Raw genomic sequence first — 14,017 nt, 5'->3', positions numbered from 1 at the left:
GACAGTTTGGGGCCCCCACACTCATAGGGTCCTGGGGTTGGCCCCCACCCAGCCCGTCTCACCCTGCTCACTCACGTCCCTTTCTCTATTAATAGCAACTTTGGGTTTGGTTCAGGATCTTCTTGAAGCAAGGCCCCTTGGGTTTGGTTTTTACTTTGTTTAACATTTCCCAGGAATGTATTGGTATTTATTAGAAACACTGAAAGAGGGGTAAAAAGTGGTGCAAAAATCAGCTTCACAGTTTTCTGGGTTAATCTTTGGGGATGGGAGGACAGGAAAAAAAGCAACACAGAAAAGTAACAGAATTGAAAGTAAAAGCAGCTTAATGCTGTGGTTTAGTTCATTAACTATATTGACAGTATGTACACATATGTATGCTTTCCATGTTCCACTACATTGCCTTATTTTAACACACAGCCTCACGTTTACTCTAATTTATTATTAACACAATGTATTGGATTTTCTTAACATAATCACTATTTTCATGTACCTGAGTGGTCTAGAATTCAGGTGAAAATAAAATAACAATAGCTTTTGTAAAACCTGGGGAAATGTGGGTAAAAATCATTACAAATGAAAATGAAGGGCCTTACACTTAAGTCACCAGAATTTGAAGAGGAGGGGAGGGGGGTATCCAGAATGTACACTATAGTGGGCACTCCCAATCTTTCTAATTGTACAGACCATATCTGAATACAGAGAGAGATTGGCCTCTAGACACTTCCTTGTCCATTCATGGTTGCCTGCCTAACATCCCTCTGGCAACTATAGCCAAGGGCGGCTCTAGACATTTTGGCTCCAAGCACGGAGGGCACGCCCACCGGAGTTCCGCCAAAGCCGCGGGACCAGCGGAACTTCCGCAGGCACGCCATTGAAGGCACCCTGCCTGCCGCCCTAGCGACGACAAGCAGAGCACCCCTCTGGGCTTGCCACCCCTGGCATGCGCTTGGAGCGCTGGTGCCTGGAGCCTCCCCTGACTATAGCAGCTGATTACATAGGCAATTAATGATAGGAAAGTTTTCAATTTATTCACCACTTGTCTTTTAATGTGATTTAACACGTGGACATGAGGAGGCGCCAGCACCATGTGACCAGCCAGCTCTTCACAGACTACAGTTTGAGAACCTCTATTATAATAGTTTTTTTCTATTCCATATAAATCATTAACTTCCTAAGGCTACTCCCTGCTAGAGAAACTTGCTGTGTGTGTCAGTGCTGCAATAAAATTGGCATGATATAATTCTAGTATCACGCTGTTGTCCTGCTGAATTCAAGCAATGCAAAAAATTACAACAGGTATGTATAGTGCTTTTCATCCTTAAGGATCCTCAAACCACTAAACAAACATTGCACATGGAGATTGCTTTCTCCACCACTGAAATGCAACACCTCTAAGGTAAAATATGGTAGTTGTTTTAAAGGGCACAGCAACAATACACACCAGTTAAGGGTAGAAATATTTTAGGTAAATAAAATGGAATTAGCCAGATCGGAATTTTCCTGGGACATAGGTTAACACTTCTTATAGAATTGAGATGATATGCTAAATAAAAGCTTAACTCCTTTTAGTGCCACAGTATACATCCTCAAAAGCCACACTTTTGCATATGGTATCTGTTACACCACATTAAATGTTCACAAACCATAAGTATAGTGGACATTCAATGTCTTTGCAGGGGGGTACCATTTTTCAGTACAGGCAGAACAGACTTGTTATGAGGATGTGAAAAGGTATGTTAATGCAGGGGTCGGCAACCTTTCAGAAGTGGTGTGCCAAGTCTTCATTTATTTACTCTAATTTAAGGTTTTGCGTGCCAGTAACACATTTTAACATTTTTAGAAGGTCTCTTTCTATAAGTCTATAATATACAACTAAACTATTGTTATATGTAAAGTAAATAAGGTTTTTAAAATGTTTAAGAAGCTTCATTTAAAATAAAATTAAAATGCAGAGCTCCCTGGACCAGTGGCCAAGACCTAGGCAGTGTGAGTGTCACTGAAAATCAGCTCGCGTGCCACTTTTGGCACGGGTGCAATAGGTTGCCTACCCCTGTGTTAGTGTATAAGGGACAACTGCAATAGCAAGGGCTCTGGTAAAAAGGCTGGGCCTTACCTTGCTTAACCAAGCATGGCTTAAAATTCAGGTAGAATGACATGAGATCAAGTCATTGATTGAAATTCCATTAAACACTAGTGCAGGACTAGATGCTGTTCTTTTAGTATTAGTTTGCAATTAAATAGAGATTGTGAAAAATATTAATGTAAGATTGACCCCTGAGAATTGCTGTCAGCCTAAATGATGAAAGCTACAGCCTCATCCACATGCTAAACTAGAAAACCTGGTAGAGGAATAATGAGGTACACCAGTTGTGCCCATTGATTTAAATTGTTGGGCAAGTACAAATCTGTGGAGATTTTAAAGTAACTATAAACCCTTCTCTGCATATCAACCTGTATCTTGGGTTAAGGACTTTCGTGCAACTGGCAGAAAGCATTTTAGTAAAATATACATTTGCACATTTATATTTGAAGATCCTTATGCAAAATGAATCAAAACAATGTATTCAAAGGGGCTATTCTGTTGTAATTGTTTATCCTTTGGCATTCCATCTCCTTCTGCCATGTATCAGTGCAATGGAACAAATTCTTCAACATCTGTCAGGAAAAGAGAGCTATCTGGATGAATTCCTGGTTACTGAACATATGGCCCACAACATTTAAGGAAGTTGGATGAGCTTCTTTAGCAACTGGAAGACTAAGATCGCCACATGCAGAAAAATAAATGTGTATTCTTCCAGCTCTTTATAATTTGTTTATGTCATTGGATTTAGCCAATTGTGCTGTAGGCTGATGCAAAGGTAGATAATGTTGTTAAGGCACCAAATCCCACAAAAATGTCGTTCAGCTGCATTCATTTATTTGACAACTGAAGTGCTATGGGAGGTTTTTTTCTAGCCTAGTGACTATAGTTTATCTTTTAAAATCATTGGCCACACGCCAAATGAAGGAAGTTTGGAAAGCAAAGCATGATCATGTTTCTTAGCAAGTGCTATTGCAATGCAAATAAAAAATAAACACCCCTCCAATATTGTCTTCAGCAACAATTTTTATGCAAATGTGTGTGTATATGGTACAGAGGCAGTGAGCTCCAATGTGTTACCCTCTGGGGATGAAAGACCCATTCTATTTGCTTAGGAAGCATCTAAAATATGTGAACAGGATTATGTTAAGATTGATCAAAAACTAATCTGAGAGTTTCTCTAAGCAAAGAAATATCGTCACCATTACTATTTATACTGAAGTAGTGTCTAGAGATCCCCATAAGGATCATGGCCGATTTTGTACACTTATATAATAAAAAGAGCATAACATCTAAGGGTACGGCTACACTTGCAGATGTAGAGCACTGTGAGTTAAACCCGCCTTCGTAGAGCACAGTAGGGAGAGCACTGCAGTCTGTCCACACTGACAGCTTCAAGCACACTGGCATGGCCACATTTGCAGCACTTGCAGCAGCATTGGGAGCGTGCATTATGGGCAGCTATCCCAGCATGCAAGTGACTGCAACATGCTTTTCAAATGAGGGGGGAGTGGAGTGTGACAGGTAATGTGTTGTGTGTATGTGGGGGGAGACAGAGTGGGCTTTTGAGATGCTGAGTGTCAGCATGCTGTCTTGCAAGTTCAGACCCCCGTCTTCCCCCACCTCTCTCTCATTCACTAGGAGCTGATAAGCAGCCAGCTCCTCTGAAATGGAGCTTTGAAAGGGCATTTCCGCATTCCTGCAGCCAATTTCACAGCAATGACAAGAGTGGCCACTTGATTTAAGGGGATTATGGGATGTTTCCGGAAGCTGATCACAGCGCAGTAATGCAACACTTCGTTCACACTGGCACCGCGGTGCTCCAGCGGGAGCGCAGCAAACGTTATTCCACTCGCTGAGGTGGAGTACCAGCAGTGCTGTAGCTGCAGAGTCAGAGCACTCTACATGCCTTGCCAGTGTGGACAGGGAGTGATCTAAGATGCCCAGACTGCTTTATTGCACTGTAACTCACAAATGTAGCCAAGGCCTAAGTCAAGTTCAGGGTCTCATTCCTTATCTTCAAGGTGCTCAATGGCCTGGGCCCAGGATATCTAAAAGACCACACAGATTTCTGGGATGAGGACTGTGATCAATAACTCTGATCCTCAGGCACAATTGAAGTTTCTACCACAAGGGTAAGGCTTTTGTGTGTAGGAGACAGAGCTTTCTCAGCGGTCAATGCTACTTTTTGGAATGAGTTTCCACAGGAACAAAGGATCATCACAAACCTCACTCCTCTCATCCAAGTGCTAGGCATATTTCTATGTTCTTCCCTTCACTAATGTAAACACAGAGCAGCCTGTACATAAACATATATATTAAACAACAAATCCCTATCAGAACAATATACTGCACATGCAATTTTTCCCCTTGGAAGAGGATGAGAGAAGGAATGAACTATACATGACATATCGCCTAATGTGCTACAGAAAGATATTCAGATACCATGGTGATCAGGGTGGTATAAGAACCTATATAGAATAGCACTATGAGACTAGAGACAACATGTGGATACAAAAGAAAGGGGGAGCACCAGTATCAGTGAAATGATATAATACCTGAAAGTTATAAATTTAACATAAATTATAAACCTCTCTCCATGCTTCTAGGACTTAAAGAAGACATTTAGTTTACAGAAACAACGGTCTGCATCAGTGGGCACTGTTCTGTGAATATCTGTTTATTCTCAAAACTAAGCAAAAAACAATGCTGATATCTTTTCTTGACTGCCACTTAAACTTCAGATCACTAAAATATATTTGATGTGTTTCACTAGTTATAAATGAAAGAAGTTTATGATAGCTTACAAATGAAATCCTACACTATTCATATTGGAACGAGAAAATAAACTCTCTCATCCCAAGTATTGGAGTAAACATCACACACACACACACACACACACACACACACACACACACACACGGGTGCCAATGAATGGGGTATTTAGGGTATGTTCAGACAGACACAGAGACCCAGATAACTTCATGACCACTAGCTAAAAGCAATGACATTAAATTATTGACCTGTAGCTATGTTTGGTGTGCAAAAACTGATTGCTGGAAAGAATCAACAGCAAAAAATCCAGCAATTGTCTAGAATGCTTCAAGTGATTATCTATAGATTGTGATGGATCATTTTTAAATCAGAGATTTTCTCTTGAAATCAGGGGCAGCTCTAGGGATTTTGCCACCCCAAGCACGGCAGGCAGGCTGCCTCCTTCCGTTTGCCTGCGGAGGGTCCGCTGGTCCCGCGGCTTCGGCGGACCTCCCGCCGGCCCACTGAAGCTGCAGGACCAGCCTGCCTGCCACCCTCGCGGCGCCGACAGAGCGCCCCCCGCGGCTTGCTGCCCCAAGCATGCACTTGGCGTGCTGGGGCCTGGAGCCGCTCCTGCTTGAAATGGAAATAGCTTCAACAGACCAACAAAGATCATGTTGAAATCTACACCTTCTGCCTAATGATTGAAAATACTTATTTGTTGGATATGAAATTCTAAAAAAACTAGTGTAATAATCAGAATTAATTGTGGCCAAATTTTGTCAGCTCAGTTGAGGTGAAGTTCATGTGCACTGCCCCATATCATCCACCCATTAGTGACCTTGTTAAAAGTTGTATACAGACTTCTAAGCAAGTACTACTTCAGGATTTAAAACAGGAATGTTACATGCAGCAACACTCTTTGCTAAGGTTTGGGGGGCAAAGGAAGGTGATAATTGTTTTGCTCCAACAGTGTACACTTAAAGAAAGCTGTAACTGCATTACTGATGAGTCAAAAATTTACACTCACATCTGGACCTCATAAAACCAGGGATGGGTCAACAGATCTGGAAAAAACAAGCAGTTTTTGTGAGAACCCATCAGAAAAAAGCTGTCAAATAACATTTTTAAACAGCAATTTTGTACATCAGCAGTGAGTTGAACCTCAAGAAGAGAAGTGATTACCAGATAAAGCATCAAAAGCAGGTCCACTGTCCTACATTGTTTAATCTGAACCAAGGGACAATAGCACCAACTTAAAAGTCAGTTTGACTGGGAAGAGCTAGCAAGTCCTAAATCCTAATAAAATGCTTTGTTTGCAGTCAATCTATCCCTAGATAGTCTCAGGACATTCAGATCTCTCAGTCAATGCTTCCATCAAAAGCCTAAAGAAAAATGATAAAAATTACATCAACAGCGCCAGAGAAAAATCCAACAGTACTACTGAAACTTCAGAAGCATATGAAGAAACCTAATGCATGCTACTAACTGCAAAGGTCAAGTCATCTTTAATTGTTGAGAATCATTAAATTTTTATAAAAAGTACATCTGGAATTATGAACACTTTGTTATACAAAGAAGTTAATGTGCCATTTATTTAGATATAGTACTCAACTATTTTCTATTCCATGTTTTGGAACAAATACTTTAGATGAGGAATATGTTGGGTATTGTACAGTTTAGCTTGTTAAAATGTAGGCTGGTCATTTCAGCACTAGATGGCAATGTTACTTGGTATACACAGTTATCTTCTGCGTGTTTTGCTGTCGTTGGGCTCAATCCTGCAAGGTGTTGAGCACTCTGGCCACAATCTAGCAAAGCACTTAAACACATGCTGACCTCCAAGCATCTGAGTAGATCTACTGACTTGGGCTACTCACCCAGTTAAGTAGTTTGCTGGATTGGGTCTTTTGAATGAAGCAGTTACCTCAATAAACACAGCAGATATCACCTTTATATTACTGCTCATAGAACAATACTGGCATTGTATTTAAAAACAGAATATCATGTACTTCTAATGCCATTTCTGGGATAGAGAGGTTGTTTTAGATTTTTACATTTTATTTAAAAGGCAGGTGTCACATGGGAGACACCTAAAAAGACTGGTGACACTCGTTCTATAAACCTTCATCCAACCTGTTAAAATTGTATTAATAATTTAAGCAGTTGTCAGTGCTACCAAGTATGTTGTTCTTCCTTGTAGACGACAAGACTTTATCTCCTTCTTCTGGATAACTCTAGGACTCTACTGATTTTTCTGAGGATGGGCTGAAAACTTAGAATGTGAAAGGGATGGAGAAAGTGAGTGTGATGGGGAAGAGGGTTATTTCATATGAAATATAAAAAAAATTTTTTTTCTATCAGAGTAGCAAAATCAAACATAAAAACATTTGGCCTGGTTTCTGGGCAAACAGTTCCAGGTCCTGGTCAGCCGAGAGAATGTCTCTGGCACTTTCTATAACTAATACTGCTTCCTATAAAGTCTGTGGGAAAATTCACTCTGACTTCATTGCCAGTTGTGGGTAATCAGCAACTGGAGGAGCTAGAAATTATTATATTTCAAAAGATAGGTTAAAATCTGGCAAAACCTGTGGAAAGATCTTAACTCCTCAAAATTGGCGTATTCTCTGCAGCCATGGATTTATTTTGTCTCAGATTATAACCTTTTCATAGCTAGTGTATTTTAGATACTTTTTTCATGAAGGCTACTAGAAAACAAAATTGCTTATTGTTCATTTCCACCCATATTTCTGAGCACTCACTCCAGCATTTAAGAAAAAAAATCAGTATTTGGTTACATTAAAATTTTAATAGTATTACAATTGAGTAGATGCAAATATAAGGAAAAATATTCAGCCAGAAATTTAAAATATAACAAGTGCAGTTGTTCTTTAACCACTTTTAATAATAGTCACACAGAAAGAATGTAGGAGTCACGATTCTTGGACCTACATGACCATGTCATTTATACTAACAGGAACAGCCAAAATTATATTATATACTGTATTGATGCCCACTGGGTGTTATAGAAAGTCCAATTATTAAAGTAACATTATATTAGTTATTGTGTAAGATGGAATACATTTTATAATAGCAAACAATTAATTTCACAAAGAAGCTTACTGGTACTTTCTATAGAAAATTATCTAGGGGGAGCAAAGAAAAAGTTTGGGGAAGTTTACTTTTAGTTACATTACTTTGTATGTCTGTGACTCCTAGATTGCTGCTTGAATACACACACCTAATATTTTCCAGTCATTTTCTTTCCTATACTAATATTTGTCTCAAGCAAGATTATCGTGGATCTTTTAGATTCCATCTTCCCATGATTTCAGAGACATCTCAAGCTTAGATATAAAATGCACATATAAATTTAGGTAAGGTCACATTTAACAAAGATTTTTTTAGCAAAGAAAAGCAGTAAAGATTATAAGGCACTTTTGTTGGATTATAATTTTTATAAAACTGTTTGTCCTAAGACTAATCACTTAGTTATACAACATAGAAGAAGTGCTGTAAATAATCATCATGATAGAGATAAAGTCTTCTTTCTTACAGCACTAAATCTTCATTTGTTAGTTCTTGCTTCCACTCCTCTTTTTGCACCAAGCCAGAAGATGACAAGTTAGGATACTCAACATTGTAATCAATTCCTGACCCAGATTCTGATTCTGTTTCAGGTATGTCATCAGCCCCAGATCCAGATTCCTCACCATAAAGAGAGAAAATATCAGGTTGCTCCTGAAATCTCTTTATCCTGAAAATACGAGAAAAATCATAATACAATTTATTCATAAAGACAAATGCGATTGTCCCATTCTGCTTAACACTCATCAGCTGATACTGAACTGCACCTTTTCTCAATGAGAGACCAGGTGTGTGAAGTAATATCTTCCACTGGACCAACTTCAGTTGGTGAGAGAGACAGGTCTGGGAAATGTAATCAGAGTGTCATAGCTAAATACATGGTCAAACAGATAGAATGTGTGTGAACTACGTATGCTCAACTAAGAGAACATTCAAGGTGAAGTAGCCCCTTAATACCCCTAGTCATGGGATAAAAAGATGGTTTAGTGGGTAACAGATTGTTGCAATAAGCCATGAATCCAGTGTCTTTATTAAGCTCATGATTTTTAGTATCCAGCAAAGTTATGATTTTAAACTCCAAGTATTAAGCAGGTTATCTCAATACGAGGCAGTGGTAGAATCAGCAGCACCCAAGAGGGGTAGTGAGGCTTAAAGGCAGCCCAGGAGAAAAAAGGAGTGGCTCTCAGCTGGGAATAGGCAGGAGAGGCTTTGACCATGTCTAGACTTACTGGGGATCAATGCAGCGGGGGTTGGTTTAGCGAGTCTAATGAAAACCTGCAAAATCAACTGTAGAGCGGTCTCCGGTCGACTCCGGTACTCCATCAGAATGAGAAGAGTAAAGTAAGTCAATGGGAGAGCATCTCCTGTCAACACAGCATGGTGTAAACACTACAGTAAGTCGACCAAAGCTACATTATTTACGTAGCTGGAGCAGCATAACTTAGGTCGACTTACCCGGTAGTGTAGACAAGGCCTTTGTCTCGGAAGGCCAACACAGCCACTCCTCCCTGGAATCACAGACCTTTCTTTCCTGGTAAAGTGCCCTTTTGGGCCAAAAATCCTTATATCCATTGCTTAAGGAGTTTACATTCCTTGGGATTAGCAAGAGTCCTAACCCTTAATGGCAGGTGAATTTAGATCAATAGAGAGAAATACTTTACACAGCATGCAGTCAAATTGAGAACTGACTGCTAAGGAGGTCAAATACCATCAACAGATTTTTTTTAAAGGGAAATTTTATGACCAACAACATTTATGATCATACAAGCTAAAATAATGGCATTCAAGCCTCAGGTTTAAGAACATATGCTAATCATCAAAGATATCAGGAAACAGTATTTCCGTTCCAGATCACCATATATAATATTGCACAAGTGGCTAGGTGTATTGCTGAAAACGGGGGCTGGATTCTGCCCTCATTAGAAATACTGAGAATTTGTCACTGCATGAGATGGGATACCAAATTTAATGGGCATTGATCTGATTGACTCTGACAAATCCTATACAATATACCAGTTTGTCTCCTTAGACTTTAATGAAATATGATCAACATCCACATCAGTCTATTGTAAATGTCAAAATCTTAACCATGTTTGTACTATCACTTTTAAAAATTAATACTCTTTCAACATGCAAAGGAAATAAAATGTATAACATTAGATAGATAGATAGATAGATAGATAGATAGATAGATAGATAGATAGATAGATAGATAGATAGATAGATAGATAGATAGATAGCCAAAATTATAACAGTGTTTAAAAAAGAACTCGATATTCATGGAGGATAGGTCCATCAATGGCTATTAGCCATGATGGTCAGAGATGAAACCCCATGTTCTGAGTGTCCCTAGCCTCTGTTTGCCAGAAGCTCGAAGTGGATGAGACGGGCTGGATAACTCAATGGTTCCTTGTTCTGTTCATTCCCTCTGAAGCACCTGGCATTGGCCACTGTTGGAAGACAGACACTGGGATAGACGGACCATTGGTCTGACCAGTATGGTGGTTCTTATGTACATTAAAAGTCAAAGATGTAAGCGCCTGAGCTAAGAATACTGAAAACTTATTGATGCCAACCATAAATACTGAAGGGACAATTCATTTACTTACAGAAATGGATCAGCCTTGGGAGGGAGGATTCTGTTAGCTCCACTTTCAGAAATTTCAAACAACGGTCCTTTTTCTTCAATGCAGTTAGCAGACGAGATGTCAGGTCTGCATCTTACCCTCTGGAATCTTGCTTTCTGCACTGGAACACCTGATAAAATTATTCGTACATTATTAGTATGAATTACTGTAGTTAATATTATGGACTATTTTACTTTATGACCTCCTGATCAGGAAGCTGATAGTTATAATGATATGTATATATTTAGTGATTACCCAACCATAAACAATTCTGACAAGACATTTTTAAATTAACCAGTACTACCACACAGTAATATTCCTGTATCTCATATTATATTCATATGGGCACATCTTCCAAACACTGAAGAAATTCCATATGAAACAGCTAGATGAACTTCCATGTCTCTTATGACAACACAAAGGAGTAGATTTCAGAATTAAATGGACATGTATGAAAAGAACACATACAGCATGGAAAGGCTCATAAAAATGTGGAAAGCATGGGTCCTGTCTTGTGAGGTGCCAAGCACACTCTGGCTGCCAGGTGCCAGAGTAGGTGTAGAGACACAGAGCCTTCCTGTGGATTGTCCTAGCCTCCAGCAGATCCCCCAGACTCTGCCAAAGGTAACCTACCTCCTCAACAGAACAATACTGAGGTAATCTCCATTAAAGAATCCTCACAGAGATTTCCTCCCCAACCCTCCCTGTGTGATCTGCCCGTTAATAATAAGGCCCTATAGCGTAGACTGCAGTGCGTATTTACTGACTTCTTGGAAAGTAGCTGCTGCAGATGTTCACTAAACACTCTTCAGATGCTCTTTCACTTCCTCTCCTCCCACAATGTCTAACCTACATTTACATCTAAGGTTCCGCTGCAAAAGCTTTCTTAAAAAAATTTCAGAGGAGCAAAACAAAAATTAAATCAACAAATGAAACACTTGAAACCATCAAAAATACATTTAGGATTCAACTTTTCATCCTTCTTTTGATATCATTAACTAATTGCATCTGAAGCCTCATGTTATATTCTCCTTCTTTTGGTATTTTAGTCTAATTTCATTTTGTTCTTTGGAAATGTCTTTTCTCTGTAATTACAGTTCCTTTTAACATTGTCTGTTACCACACTGTACTGAATCACTCTTCCAATCTTCTGATGCACACATTTCATCTACAGGAGAAAGAATGTGTTCGGAGAGATACGAATAGCCATTATTCCACGTCTCTCTCATAGTACCTTTTCCTTTTCATTGTTATTTCTTCTGTTTGTATATTACTAAAAGTAAAGTCTGTTTTTAATAGATGTAAAAAGTAACATGTACCACACCCGAGTAATTTGTGTGCAAAAAATTCAGGTAATAGTCATCCAAAGAAAACAATATTTAGGATGAAAACACCAGTAGGTAGGTAATTAATGCATACCGCTGTGATAATATCTCTACAGGAAATTGTACATATGTGGCTTGAAAACTAAATGTCTCTTGTAAGAAATAAATACAGAATGTCTGTGTCATTGTGAATCAACATTTCCTTTTAACTGTTCTAGTGCACGGTGTTGTAATTTTTGCTGTATTGAATCAAACCCTTAACTTCCCCATACTTACACAAATTTCCTATTTCCCCATGAAACAAGTGAAGCTATAATATAGGAAATACGCATCTTCTCAAATATTTGCTTAACTGTTAAGACCTTGCATTCAACAATCAGATAGACATCCAAACAAACCCACTAAAGTCAATGCATTGCCAGGGTATAAATGAGGGCAAAATTGGGCACCATAGTTGCTTTTACAAAGTAACATTTTGTAATTTTATATATTGTCTGCAGGTGATTTATTAGCCTCACTGTTGATTGAAACAACTCCAATAAAGTCCTTACTTCCTGAAATTTAGATCCATTTTAGATTGCTGTATTTTAGACTCAGTTGATAGAAAAATCTGTAGATTACTATGATCATAGTGTGATGCTGATATATTCCAGCCACTACAAAAACAGTTAGCTAAGACATTTATATAGAACTTCCGTAACTTGCCATGTCCATCATTTAAATAATGTTTTTTATAAAATAAATACTAATACTAACTACATGTATCGTCTATATAAGGAGAATAGAAAAGATCCACTTGTCAAAAACAATTTTATCATTGGCATTCTACAAAAACTTATCTTGATGGAAAGTTTAACCAAAAAAAAAGATTTAATTTTATAAAAAGTAGGTTTTATTATTCCACTTCAAGGCTAATTACAAGTATTCTTTCAAATCAGTAATATACTTACTTGGCCTATGCTACACAGTTTAGAAAGAGGATTATAGAAATAACAACCATTCACAGTTTTACCTTGTGCTGTGTATCCCATAAAGAAGATTATACAAACAGCCAGGAAAATCCTCCCATTACATCTGACACGAGTCTGCATTTTGGCTTGCATTCCTCCACACTCCACCACTCTTCACCACAGCTTCACACTTAGGAAATAAAATGAGGCAATGAGTTCGACTTTTAGAAAAGGATTCCAAAACCTCAAACCCAACCCATAACCTGCGTCACAACTTCCTGACTGATTTAAGTGAGACATCTACAATAAAAGCCCAGAGTCTAATTATATGGCTCTTCCTCAGACAAAAATCACCACTGACTTCAAGAGAAGTTTTGCCTGAGCAAAGACAGTGGGATTGGGTTCTCAGTAAGCATAATAAAAATGTTATTTCAGCTATTAGAAATGAGGGTCCAGAAGTATGTGACACAATCCTGCCTGCCCACAGGCTTTCCCCTAAACGTACATTACCTGCAGACATGTCAGCTCTCAGAGGTCAAGTGTACATTTGCCACTCCTAGTTTAAAAAAAAAAAAAAGTAGCAGTTTGTTGATATCCCAAACTTTCAGGCAACTGTAGTGTTGCATTGGCAATACTAGTATATTTCCCCTTTCTAAAGCAAGCTTTGATAACCTTATTGTTTGTAGCAGGATCGGTGTGACATGTGAAGCTTACACGGTCTGTGAAACTCTCACTTTGGAAAAACTCTTACATTCAGAATAAATTCAGGATTTGTATTCCAACAGCTTTTTTATTTCTTGGAGAGTGGAAGTCTGGACCTACATAATAGCAGTGAGGAGATTTTTTTTCAGTATATTTATAATGTAAATCTTAGTAGAAATTCCACTTGAAAATTTCCAGCTGGTTCCCCAGATGCCAGCTAAGTTTTAGAACATATCACAATTCCCAAAGTAACTGCACCTCTGACCCACGCATGACCTCTTTGAGGGCACCCTGTTTAGGTCTCAGCCTCTAGCCATCAGCTTTCAGGGACGGGATCCCACAATGCACTCTCTCCAGACTGGGGACTTGGGCTGCAGATTCCTGCAATTCACTGTGTTTCTCTTAGCCTGTCTCACTATAGTTAAGCACCTGCAGTCCTGTTCTCTCAGTAACAATAACAGAGTTAACCATTGACCAGTCAGCTTTCATAAA

At 38.8% G+C, this 14,017-nt stretch overlaps 1 protein-coding gene across 1 annotated transcript; it reads right to left on the bottom strand.

Moving 5' to 3' along the window:
• Positions 1-7,623: 7,623 nt before the first annotated feature.
• Positions 7,624-13,041, bottom strand: SRGN (serglycin). Its single transcript, XM_050959761.1, has 3 exons — positions 12,886-13,041; positions 10,531-10,678; positions 7,624-8,591 (listed from the first exon to the last, which is right to left on the bottom strand). The coding sequence occupies exons 1-3, from the start codon at positions 12,974-12,976 to the stop codon at positions 8,387-8,389; spliced, it is 444 nt and encodes a 147-aa protein (XP_050815718.1). The 5' UTR covers positions 12,977-13,041; the 3' UTR covers positions 7,624-8,386.
• Positions 13,042-14,017: the final 976 nt, after the last annotated feature.

This window comes from Gopherus flavomarginatus, chromosome 6, assembly GCF_025201925.1.
Source record: "Gopherus flavomarginatus isolate rGopFla2 chromosome 6, rGopFla2.mat.asm, whole genome shotgun sequence".
NCBI classification, from domain to species: Eukaryota; Metazoa; Chordata; order Testudines; family Testudinidae; genus Gopherus; species Gopherus flavomarginatus.
This window is presented reverse-complemented; position numbering and strand designations above follow the sequence as displayed.

What these genes read in the sequence shown, in the direction of transcription:
- SRGN (XM_050959761.1), bottom strand. Translation starts at nt 12,976, where the DNA reads ATGCAAGCCAAAATGCAGACTCGTGTCAGATGTAATGGGAGGATTTTC. An exon ending in TATGGGATACACAGCACAAG is followed by an intron (nt 10,679 to 12,885) that starts GTAAAACTGTGA and finishes TAATTTTATCAG; the next exon opens with GTGTTCCAGTGCAGAAAGCA. An exon ending in CCCAAGGCTGATCCATTTCT is followed by an intron (nt 8,592 to 10,530) that starts GTAAGTAAATGA and finishes TCGTATTTTCAG; the next exon opens with GATAAAGAGATTTCAGGAGC.